The 12,650-nt window shown below is 38.9% G+C and overlaps 2 protein-coding genes across 2 annotated transcripts in view; both read left to right on the top strand.

Moving 5' to 3' along the window:
• Window positions 1–385: 385 nt before the first annotated feature.
• The window catches only part of LOC114069651 (sodium channel protein type 3 subunit alpha-like), a 34,202-nt gene continuing 21,937 nt past the window's right edge, over window positions 386–12,650 (top strand). The window contains exons 1-8 of the mRNA XM_027906591.1: window positions 386–466; window positions 5,514–5,834; window positions 7,002–7,120; window positions 7,815–7,904; window positions 8,711–8,839; window positions 9,077–9,168; window positions 11,380–11,592; window positions 12,091–12,141. Coding sequence (XP_027762392.1) covers window positions 386–466; window positions 5,514–5,834; window positions 7,002–7,120; window positions 7,815–7,904; window positions 8,711–8,839; window positions 9,077–9,168; window positions 11,380–11,592; window positions 12,091–12,141 — 1,096 coding nt within the window. The remainder of the gene's footprint in view (window positions 467–5,513; window positions 5,835–7,001; window positions 7,121–7,814; window positions 7,905–8,710; window positions 8,840–9,076; window positions 9,169–11,379; window positions 11,593–12,090; window positions 12,142–12,650) is intronic.
• Window positions 1,306–12,650, top strand: part of LOC114069652 (sodium channel protein type 11 subunit alpha-like) — a 53,559-nt gene continuing 42,214 nt past the window's right edge. The window contains exon 1 of the mRNA XM_027906593.1: window positions 1,306–1,356. The gene's annotated coding sequence lies outside the window, so the exon portion shown is untranslated. The remainder of the gene's footprint in view (window positions 1,357–12,650) is intronic.

Below are 12,650 nucleotides of genomic sequence, written 5' to 3' on the forward strand. Positions count from 1 at the left end.
GGACAGCATAGTTCCTTCATGAGAATTCTTCCAGCAAAACCCAGAGTAACTCCCTTATCATCAGGAAAGATTTACATCCTACTCAATAAAGAAGAAAAAAAATTTAGAGAGTAATGGATTCTGTTGATGTAAGTAACAGAAATAATTGTAATTCAGAGTAACTAAGAGAAATAACCATCAGAGTTTGCCATTAGTGTGTTTGTGCTACTGTCCAAAACCTGCTGCCATAAGGTTCTATACATTTATTTAAATAGATACAAGCAATTTCAGATCTGAGGATAAATGTTGTGGGTTTTATAGTGTTCTACTGAATGACTTTTGGACTCTGATCTTGTATAGAAGAAACAGAATGTTTGACTTCCAGATTTTGTTTGTAAAACGTATAATGGACATACGGAGTGTGGAACCAAGTGGAGACTACATTGCCCTCTCCATTCTGATCCCAACAGAGGGGGAGAACATTGTGGTACTGAGACCATGCAGTGCCTGCCTGACAAGGGAGGATCAAGATGTTCTACTGCTGAAGCCAACAGTGACATCGAACCCCCTCCTCAGATGCCAAGCCACAACCACCACCCCCTCCCATTACGTAGACCAATCAGAAATAAATGGTATCTGTGACTGGAGTCGCTCAAACTCCACCCAGACACAAAGTAGTATAAAAAGTAAGTTGGGGACAGGGGGAAAGTGGGAGAAGACCTCCACCAAAAGTGCTGGGACCAGTCGAGGGGCAGAGTCCATCTTCCCCTGCAGAGGGACACCTTGGGTGAGAACCACACTCTATGTGCATTAAATGCTGCTTTTAGAACTGGGGCTTTTGCTTGGGCTTATCCCATAGCTTATTAGCAGATTGCTTCCTATCAGAGCTTGTACTTGCTTAATATCTGTATCAGTAGATTGCATTATCACTGACAACCCTTGAACCTTATTAACCTGTCACAATTTCTATTAATGCATAGTGTTATTCCATAAACTGTTACAGTGAGTCCTTGCAGTTGCAGGGAGCAGAAAACACCCTGCCAGGACCCGCTGAGGGGTCTTTGCTCTGTTGAGTCCCCCCTAACAAAGGTGGTCGAGGTGCCCTCTGACCTTGTGCCTGTTGGTGAAGGGTCTCATTACGAGATGCTGATGGACTGTCGGACACCAGGGGCTCGACTTTCCTGGGGGCACTGAGAGGCAAAAATCTAAACTCCCACCTTTCACGATGACTATTGGAAAATTTCATTTACTATTGTCAGAAATGCAACCAAGTTCCTCCCTCCATCCCTCTCCCCCAGCAATCCCAATACAAAAGAAAACTGTCTACATGGGAGATGGCCAGGGAGCAAGGATGTTCTTGGGAACGGAACAGTGAAGGTGAGAAAACACCTTCTATCTCTTTGGAGATAAAACCAGCCAACATCAGTTTTAGAAAGCAGTGTGAAGGTATTTTTTATTTTGAAGGGGATTTTGCCAGTATTTTGGTTTTGCTAAATATTTTTTTTACTATGAGAAGTCTTAATTGCTTATTTTCTTAATTTATATTTATGTATATTTGATCAAAATATTCAGGGATGTATTTATACAAGTGTGTATATATATAAAAATATGTACACATGTTTTTAAATTTTAGGTGTGGTTTTATTTGAGGTACAGGGAGCATCTGAATAAGAAAATATGCCTTTAATGTAGAATCACTCCATTGCTGTAAATATGTAGCTCTACCTATTACATTCATAAGTCAGGAAAATATTTTACTAAACATTGATATATTTCTCATATTAATTACTGACTGCTTTTTGACTTGTTTTGTTGTCTCAGCTTATGCATGGCATTCCTCAAACTGGCTGTATCACTGTTTAATCTTAGTTATCCTCATGTTGACAGAGTGAATTTTCTTCACCTACACAAGTCTGGAATGTCTTTCTTCCAGAAATACTGGTGGGTGATTGGTGATTTTTTTTTGAGATGATTAAATAGTATACAGTCCAGCCTGTTGCATACATTTCTGATTTTGGAAGTAATGAGTGATTATATTATATTGTGTATTATTATGTTGATATTGTGAGTAACTTTGTACATTACATTAGTTTAAAAACCAAACCAAACAATACCCCAGAAATCTCCCCCCAAACAAGCCAGTGGTAGATATTTATCCAAACAATCCAAACCAAAAGATTTTGTTTGGTTGGGGGGGACAAGTGGAAAGTGGAGAATGGGGGACAAAGTGTTAGGTGGAAGAAATGGCCATGAATTTCAGAAACAGCCGTAGTCCTCTAAAATGTCCAAGTTTAAATTTATAAAGGACTAAAATCTCTTAGATCTGCTGATAATTATTCAGAGTGAAAGAAAGAAAATTGTGATCAGAGAGCAGAAGTATTTACTCTTTATGAAAACTGCGTAGGTGATAGCAGTAGCTTCTGGGAAGGTGTTGTACAGCACAGAACAGAGAGAATTCCTGTCCTGTTTCTTAAGGTGTTGCTCTGAGCTGTTTTCTCCTCTTTTTTTATTGCAGGTGAAGAGACAAACACAACTTTATTCCCCTGTGGAAGAATGCATCCTAAAAGCATCCTAAAACCAAACTAAGCAGCTGGTTTGCTCTTTATTTTCTTCAGATCCAGGTGCTCACAGGAGATATTGGGTGGGTGGCTCTTGGCAAGGGAATGGATAGAAATAGTTTGTTACTCAGAAGTGGTTATAATGTGTGCTAAAACTAGATTGAAACACAAATAAGTAACATAAATAACACATATTTTTATGTTTAAGTTCCTACTCGAGAAACTCCTCAAAATGCCCCTTACTGACTTTGATTGTGTTTTCCTGTGCAGTTCTATGAGTTGAAATTCTACTTTTATGGATTGTTGGAGACCTAATGGTCAATAGTTTGATTGCTGTTACCTTGCCACACTTTAAAGGAACTCTACATGCTTTTAGGGAATTGAAAGTAGTTCTGAAATTTGCATGAATGGAACCAGATCAAGGAGTTGAGTATAAGGTTTGAATTTGTACTTTGGTTTTCAATCCAAAAGTCTAAATCTGTTAGCTATCATCTCTAGTGATAAATCATTACCTCAGGAAGCATCTTGTAAATTGTGTCTCTGAAACATTGTATTAATAGAAAGGTTTATGGCATTACTTTGCTCTTCTAGAAAGTTGTCCTAAACCCCAGCTTGTATCTTAGCAAATTTTAATAGCAAATTGTACTTAAGTAGTGCCCCGTGTCTGCTTCACTTAATGACTGGCTTTTAGCCCTTTTCTATTTCTTTGCACGTCATTTGTTCAGTAAATTTCATCAGTCTCTGTGGAATTCCTTGGGTTTTGTCTTGAAAAGCTGCTGTGTCAACCTTAAGCCAGTTAGACAAACCTCAAAGCAGGGCTAGCTCTGTACACCGAGTTCACTGCCTCTCAAGAGGAGAGAAATAAGTAATGTCCACTTTCATTTGAAAGAAGAAGTTGAATTTGAAGAGGTGTTTCTGTATCCCTGACCCTGCCGGGAGTGGTACTTTATTAACTGAAGGTCCCCTCAGCACATTTGTATCTGTTACTGATGGACCACTGTCTGCTATGGGACCAGAGAGATCAAGAACTGTTGCAGCATTTTCAATTCTGAATTTGTTGTTACATTTCCTTGTGTGTAGTTACGCACCCAAGTTTGTTCTCCCAGGTTCTAGAAGAAATCACATTCAGTTGTCCTTCAGCTGCTTCTGGGAATACTGGTTCTGTCTTCCCTCCCAGAATCAGTAACTGGAGAGACTCTTCTAATGCAAAGACTGAAATTCTTTCTAAGGGTAACACTTTACCTCAATGTCTTGACTTAAAAATTCAGCTGCTTCAGCAGCCGATGACGAGGTGGCTGAGTTCAGCTGAGCTTCAGGAATTCTGAGGAGTCACTCTGTCTTTTTGAAATGTTTTAGTCATCTGTACCACAAGGATTTTTTTCAGTCACATATTCTTAGCTTCCTCTTTCCTAACCCAAGTCACAGCGTGTAAATACTTGGCAGTCGATGAAAAGCCGAAAAGCCTGTTGTTCTCTATGAGCATCAGAGTGTGGCTGGTACAGGTGTGTTGAAGAAATCCTCTCACTTTGTCCATGAATGTTTGTCCAGTTATGACTGCTGGTCACTGTTGCAGAAGGGAATGTGTAAGGTTTTTGCTTTTGATCACTGCTTTTGTCAGATTCAGTCTTTATTTTTTTTTTTTTTTTTTTGAAAATTCTGCTCCCAAATCCTTAATCCTAAAACAATGTTTGCATTTGCTAAAACAGTTTTCCTTGCTTCATTAGAGTCCATGTAGTTCTCTGAATGCTCCATCTCTCTGTTACTCTTAAAATTTCTTTGAAGATCAATTTGATCTTCTTAGAATTATTAAAAGTAAAAAAAAAAAAGGAAGAGCATCTTGATTTTCAGTTGATATTTAGAGCTTTTGATTGCAAAATGGGTCTGTGTGGTTTGGCAAAGTACAAGTTCTTTGGTTATGTGCTTCCCTTTTGTTACCGTGTTAAATTCTGTTATCTGAGTTGTGGTTCTTGATCAGATCTGAATTTCTTGTAAATTTCCAGAGGTGCAAAAAAAACCCAAAAAAAACCGTCCTTGCACAACCCTTATTGTTTGCATATTCATTTAAAGAAATATTTTGGCATCTAAAGAACAGAGCTGTAATTACAAGAGGGTATTGATTCTCTAATATATATGGTCTGTAAGTGAGTTCACAAAAACAGAAGCAGTACAGCTGGACCTGAGCAATCAAAAATGCAGAGTGTTTGAAAGAATCAGGTGTTGATCTTTCTTGGGTTTGTTTTGCATTACTCTTTCTTTTAAATGAATGAGCTTCTAGCTGGTTTTGCCTTATACCCTGGGTGCATCAAACAGAGCAAACACAGGGGTGGCCTCACATGGGGCACTGGGTGCAGTTCTGGGCTCCACAATTTAGGAAGGATGTGAATGGAGGTCTTTGAATGCACCCAGAGGAGGGCAAAAAATCTGGTGGAAGGGCTGGAAGGAATGTCCTGTGAGGAGGGGCTGAGGGTTTTGGGATTGTCTGGTTTGGAGAAGAGGAGAAGGGGTGACCTCAACACTCTGTACAGCTTCCTGAGGAGGGGAAGCGGAGAGGGAGGTGCTGAGCTTCTCTCCCTGCTCTCCAGTGACAGCACGTATGGGAATGGTTCAAAGCTGCACTGGGGGACGATGTAGGTGAGACATCAGGAAGCATTTCTTTACCAAGAGGATGGTTGAACACTGGAAGAGGCTCCCCAGAGGGGTGGTCTGTGCCTCAAGCCTGTCAGTGCTCAAGAGGCACTTGGACAGTGCCCTTAAAACAGCTTTAACTTGATCTGCACTGAGTTGCTCAGGCAGTTGCACTGGAGGGTTGTTGTGGGTCCCTTCCAAATGAAATAGGTTATTCTATTCTTTTCTATTCTATTCTACTCTATTCTATTCTCTTTTGATGTGGCATTTCACAGAAGTCAGAAATCATTTGCCTAATAGATAGCAGTTTAAAGGTGTGTATTTTTTCTGTTATTTTCTAATTGTTAACAGCTTTTTACTTCAATTGCCTCTAGCACTGGAAACAAACATTCAGAAGGAAAAATGGATGACTGGTCTTGGTCAGAAACGACCAGCTTTCGACTTTTCACCCCTGAGTCCTTGGCAGCAATTGAGCAAAGAATTGCTGAGAAAAAAAAGCAGTTAGAGAAAGAAAAAGAGAAGAATAAGCACCAAGGAGTTGGAAAAGAACAACTTACTCCCCAGGTTGATCTGCAAATCTGCAAAAAGCTGCCATCTCTTTATGGGGACATTCCAGCAGAGCTCATTGGGGAACCCCTGGAGGATTTGGATCCATACTACAGTGATCACAAGGTTAAAACTTCCCAAAGCATTCTTTGATTTAACTTTGTTTGCTGAACTCTTAGGAAGTAGTAGAAGCTCTAGTTGGGAGATGCTGTGTTTTGATGGTTCTCTAGACAGGGCTTTCAATGTTACTGACATCTTTTGGGGCAGGAATGCTAAGGTGTGCTCTGCTTTATGCCATGAAGAGGTATCTTCAGTTCCAGTTAGCAGTCAGATTTAATTATGAGAACGTACTACACATGATTGATACACTTCTACAGGAAATATATTCAGGGACAAGGGATACTTCGTTTTCCAGAGCAATTCCTATGATGCCTGTGAGGCTGAACTGCCTGTGGTATAAACAGTGCCTGTCCCAGAGTAGATCACGCTGGAATTGCAGATGCTTTCTCTGAATTTCAAAGATTATACCAATTAGGGAGGCATATTGGAGATATTTCTAGCACTCTGTGTCGCAAACCCATGTATTTGCATTGTTGTAAATTAATTTTCTGTTAGTCCATGTCTGGTTGGCTTTGTTTGTTGTACCACATTTATATTGCATATCCCCCATGTGATTGCAAAGGGGTTGGTGTTGATGCCTCCAGGAGTGTCTACAGTAGATGCTCTAGGAATTCCTCCTCAATTAAATGTCTGTTGTATGATTGCTTACTGTTGAGGGGGACTTGACCTGAAGAGCAGGAGGTTCCATGCAGTGCTGTGCTCTTGTCTTTATGATATGCCCAGCAAGGCACTGGAATATAATAGAATCAGAGAACATGCAGAAGACTTTGTTCTTCCAGAGATTTGTTTTCTCCAAGTAATCAAAGTAACATTTTTGATGAAAAGAAACTAAGGCTGATTCAGTAGAAGTCCCAGAACAGTAAGTACTATTTAATTGATTTAAGTAGTTTAATTACTTTGACCAAGTGAAAATGATCACTTGGTCTTCACATTCATTCTCATTACTGCTTCTTCCTCTCAGTCAATAATGCTCTTCCATAGAGCTGCTGTCTTTCCTTCAAAATGTGCATGGCCAGGTCACAGCTCCAAGTAAGAAAACAGGAAAGCTTTACTCATGATTGCAGTTAGATATAATTCGAGATGCAGACTTGAAAACCTGAACATGTACTATTTTGGAAAATTTTAATTCATTTAAATATTTCATAACCTATCCTATGAATCTTTTCTTTTTAGACTTTTATGGTGCTAAATAAAAGCAGGATTATTTTCCGGTTTACTGCCACACCTGCCTTGTGGATATTGGGTCCTTTTAATCGAGTCAGAAAAGCAGCCATTAAAATTCTGACCAATCCATATCCTTTCACTGGCTTCCCTTATTTGAGTTTTAAAATATTCTGTATCATTTTCTGTCTTTTGTTTCCTCTTTTTATATTAATGTGAACCTAAGCTGTGATAGATATACGGCTGATAGAGATTTTTTAAAAGTTATCTTGAATCTTATGCTATAACAGCTGAGATATTTCCATGATGTTGGTACAAACTGATATTTAAAATCAATTTTGCAGATATTGGTATGGAACAACCTTTAGAGGTTATTGTTATTTAAATAAAATCCCAACAGTTTTATTAGATGACAAGTGAACTTTTATGAAAGAAATGGTTTTTTTCCTACGCATGTTTTCATTCCCTACCATGTAAAGTGAGAAAGCTTTCTGAACTCCTGCAGAGCAGAGGGGTGTTTTGCTAACATGGATATGGAATCCCAGTTTCAAAGAACACTGGTTGTTCATAATGAAGCTTTGTCAACAGGGTTTCATTACTTTGTTTCTCCTCTCTTCTGTTAAACATGTTGTGTCCCACTAAAGTTCTTACTTAGTTTCTTTGGAAAACACATGAAAAGTCCTGAGCATATTCAAAACCAAAGTCATTATCTGAAGATCTGTATGCTTTTTTGTGTGGAAATCAGGACCTTCTATGAAATTCATTGTTTTATAATGAACTTCATTGTTTTATAATGTAGCATTTTTTCCTTAACTTACTATTCACATATTTTGCTTGGTTTATTGTATGTACTGTGTTACTCAATTGTATTCTACTGACTGTACGTAAGCTTCCACCAGAACTCGACTGGACTGAGTAAGTATCTCAGTGGCTGTGTGTTCCCTCTTTTTCCATGGATACTTACATGCAGAAGTGAAAAATTTAAATAATGTGGTGATCTAATTTAGGGCCTTGAAAATTCTCATACAGACTCTGAGGAAGATTGAGGATTGTTATTCTATCTCACAGTCTTTGGTGGAGCTTCAGTGCCTTTTTGTAGAGGCTCACACCATATGCCCTCTCCTCTGTGTTGGCTAATTTTGCCACCTGGTGTGACATAGAAGGTTGCCCCATTTTTCCTTTTAAGGACTGAGCCTTTTAGAGGACTGTGGGGCAGGATTCTGACTTAAAATCTCTCATTCTACATCAATAACCTGAGTATTTGTTCTGGTTGGCTCATGCAAAAACTGGAAAAGGATAAATGTCCATTCTGTTCTTTCTTCCTGTTTCCTGGTGACACTCCTGGGTCAATTGTTCCCATTAGAAAGGGAACAACTGTAATGTTCAGTTGTTCTTTTGTTCTATTATTCTGCATGAATGTTGAGGTTTTGTGATTTTCTAGCCCACTTTAGAATATAAACACAGTGTTAAAAATGCTTCCTAAGGAAGTGTGAACTGTCCTTCACTCAGAAATAATATCATATGCTTATGTGAACTTTTGTGGTTACAGATTTACTACCTGAAGTCTTACTAGAATTCAGGAACACATCTTATACTGATGATGCTTCTGAAAGTAATCTGTAATCTGTTTTATCATAGAAAATGCCTGCATGTGCCTCAATGTGACTCAATCTCTTTAATACTTTTATTTCTATCACTTTAATATATTCTTTCCTCCTCAGAGAAGCTTTTGCTGCCATATATACTACTGAAATATTGATAAAAATAGTAGCAACAGGATTTGTTTGGAATGAATTTACCTTTCTTCGAGATCCGTGGAACTGCTTGGATCTTTTTATTATTATCATAATGTAAGTACATCTCAGTTTTGTTTTACACTCAAGGGAAAAAAAAAAACAGATAAAATGCTATTTGATGTTGCTGAAATTCCTTAGAGTGTTTGGCATTCTACCTGCTAAAGAGTTACTGTGCTTGAACCACCATTTGCACATCTGCAAAGAGAAAAATAGTCATAGGCTGGCTCAACATGCTCATGGTTTGAAAAGCTACATCCTTGCCATTCAGTCCTGTGTGCTTTCATTTTACAGGTATATTACCATGTTTCAAGATATAGGCAATGTTTCAGCTCTTCGAACTTTCAGAGTACTGAGGACTTTGAAAGCCATTTCAGTAATACCAGGTGAGGAACAATCTTACTGATATCCTCTCCATTTCACCAGTACGCCAATTCTGATTCCTCTCCTGTTCTTGTCCTCAGTTTTCTGATCACTGTCTGTGACTGCTTATGGGATTCCAAGGTGTGACTGTTTTACAGTCTGTAGTAACTCTCAGCAGCACCCTAACAGAATTGGTTTAATTATCTTTCCTCTGAATAGTTTTGACAAAGGCAAATTTATTTTCTGCATTTTTTGTTCTATCACTAATGTTCCATTTTAATTAGCCCAGTGCCTTTGCCTTTTTACCCTTGTCTTCCTGGAGCAGCCTCCTCTATTTGATGTGGTTTTGTAACATAATATGGTTATACCCCCATATGTTGCATATACCATCCAGATACTCGATATGTTTGCAATTCATGCCCCTAACTAGAATACCAAAGGATGATTTCAGGATTCACCTGCAAAAATTAATTTGAAAATCTATCAACGACTATACACAGCAGCCTCCTCTATTTGATGTTTTCTCTCAATATAATATGGTTATACCCCCATATTTCTGTATCATTAATTAGCTTGCTAACATTCATTGGCTTAATGTTTTCTGGTTTCTTCCCGAGAATGTTGACTTCACAATATTTGAGTCTTTCATCTGTTTCCTTACTGACCACAACCACTCTCTGGATTCAGTGTAATACTTTCAGTAGGATGTTGCATATACCATCCAGATACTCGATATGTTTGCAAGTCATGCCCCTAACTAGAATACCAAAGGATGATTTCAGGATTTGCCTGCAATAATTCATTTGAAAATGTATCAGGGACTATATATATTGTCATAATTTATGTTAACTTTACCTATTAAATGTAATTGACTATATATTTTTGATTTTGCTCTAGGATTATAGCAGGAATGAAACATAGAAAGTGTTTGATTTCAGTGTCAAAACCACACAAAATACTTTTCCTTTAATATTCAGTGTGGAGAACAGAGATCAAATTCTTTTAAAAAGTGCTAAATATTACTTTCTGCCTATATCATATCTCAAATTCACTTATTCTGCCTCAATATTGGTCTTTAGTTTATATAAAAGGCATTTTCTCAGAATCCCAGAATGGTTGAGTTTGAAAGGGACATCTGGAGGTCATCTGGTGCAGCATCACTGCTCCAGCAGGGTCACTGAGCGCTGGTTGCCCAGGGCCAGGTCCAGACAACTTTTGTGTATCTCCAAGGATTGAGACTCCACAACCTCCCTGGGTAACCCGTGCCAGTGCTCAGTCACCCTCTCAGTACAAAAGTGTTTCCTGATGTTCAGATGGAACATCAGTTTGGGCCCACGGCCTCTGGTCCTGGCACTGGGCACCGCTGAAAAGTACCTGGACCCATCCTCTTTGCACTCTCCCTTCAGAAATGTGCATCCATGGAGGAGATGCCCCCTGAGCCCTCTCTTCTCCAGGCTGAGCAGGCTCAGCTCAGCCTTTCCTCTTGGGAGAGTTGTTCCAGTCCCTTCACCATGTTTGTGGCCATTTGCTGGACTCTCCAGTATGTCCATGGGCCAGAACTGGAGCCAATAGTCCAGCTGTGGCCTTGCCAGTGCTGGGTGGAGAGGAACGATCACCTGCCTTGACCTGCTGGCCGTGCTTTGCCTGATGCAGCACAGGATAACAGTCACCCTCTTTGTCACAAGGCACTGTTTCTGGATCACATCCAAGTTAGCGTCGTCCAGAATGCTCAGGGCCCTTTCAGCCAAGCTGTGTTCCAGCTGGGTGGTCCCCAACATTTATTTGTTTCCTTACCAATGTCATAATTGTTCTTTGGTTTTTAAACTGTCATCTGTAAGGGATTACCTTCTAAGGCCGAGTTCCCCGAGGCCAGCAGAAGCTGTCCTTCATTGTAATGTGTGTTTGGCAAAGGGTGAAGTACTTGTTTAGTGTTAATCAAGCACAGAAACCTGACCCTATTCATTAAAGTTTGTATGATTTTCCTAAGATACCATCTTAATTTAGAATTTGCACAATGGCAAAATTAGTGTTAGTACTAAACAGAAGCCAAAGAAATTATGGCTAGAAAATGTAGGGGGAAAATGCTTTACTCACTCATGTGCTTTGGTTTACCTCTTTTAATACTCAGAAGTTACAAACCCATTGACTCTGATTGTTTTTAACCTACTTGCAACTGCTGTGTCTTACTGCATTCCTCTTCTCATTTTGCATATTCTTGGATCTTATTTTTCTAGGTCTGAAAATCATCGTAAATTCACTTGTTGAATCTGTTAAGAAACTTGCTGATGCATTGATCTTCACTGTATTTTGCTTGAGTATATTTGCTCTGATAGGCCTTCAGCTTTTTATGGGCAATTTAACATCCAAATGTGTCCTCAGGAATGCTATGTACAATGACTGCTTCTGTAAGGATCCCAAGATCTATGTACCAAGTGATGAAGGTAAATGTTGCTCTTTTCTCCCTTTACATAACTCGTGGGGGACAACAGAACGTAAAATTAGTGAATCTCAGATTTGGAGAAAGATCAGCAGCCTGTGGGATAGATGGGGCTGAGTTTTCTATAAGCATTTGCCTTTTTACTTGTTCATTGCACAGGGATCCTAATTTTAGGGGTACTGCAGAGGGAGTGATTATTTTTGCATCACTTCTTCTATATTTCAGGGATTTTGCCTACTTCTCACTGAGATTCTTATTTTTACCAGAGACCGAATGAAATCTTGTACTCTGAGTTGTGCAGTAAATAGTTGTCTTATATTTTAATTTGTCATAGAGACAGATCTGCTGAGAATCAACCCTATACATCCTTTGCTGTGAAAGGATCCTTCCCAGAGCTTTGTTCCATCAGAGTTTTTATGAAGTGCAGTAAATGTGTGGTTTCCTTTCAGAAGGTGGTGGAAACTGACAATTTCTGATTTTATGATTCCTTGATTTATTTTTTTATTAGATATCTGCTACAGAATGAATGGCTCTTCTGACATATTGCTCTGTGGGTTCAGTTCATATCCCGAGTAAGTGAACAAAGTAGTTTTCGTAGTTTCTTAATTTGTTCTTCCAGATGTACTGGGGTTTTATTTATGGTCTAAAGGAATAGTGATGTTTTTGCAGGAGGATGTCATTAAATTAAAAGCCAGGTATTTCACATCAGGAAAAGAATGAAGTACAAGGATGCAACCAGTTACATATGTACATATGTTGCTAACCACTGGGAATGTAATGGTAAGGTAGAGTGATATAAATGAGAAGAGGAAGAGATCAGTAAAGACCTGTTAGATAATAATAAACTCCCCTCTCTTCATTTTGGTGAATTATTTAAAAGTAAAGGTAATTCCACTTTCCCTCTCTCAGTGTATTTGTTTGCACATATCCTACATAAGGGGACACTTTTTGTCTGGTTTTCTCTGATTAGATAAATGGCTTTCTAGGATGGTCAGATAAACTGAACAAATTTGATGCTGTCTATTGGGTGCTTCAAGGTGCCATTAAAACTCCAAATAATTATTGTTT

The sequence above is a fragment of the Empidonax traillii genome, unplaced genomic scaffold, assembly GCF_003031625.1.
Source record: "Empidonax traillii isolate 1590-97213 ecotype Southwest subspecies unplaced genomic scaffold, ASM303162v1 scaffold1325:size547790, whole genome shotgun sequence".
Classification (NCBI taxonomy): domain Eukaryota; kingdom Metazoa; phylum Chordata; class Aves; order Passeriformes; family Tyrannidae; genus Empidonax; species Empidonax traillii.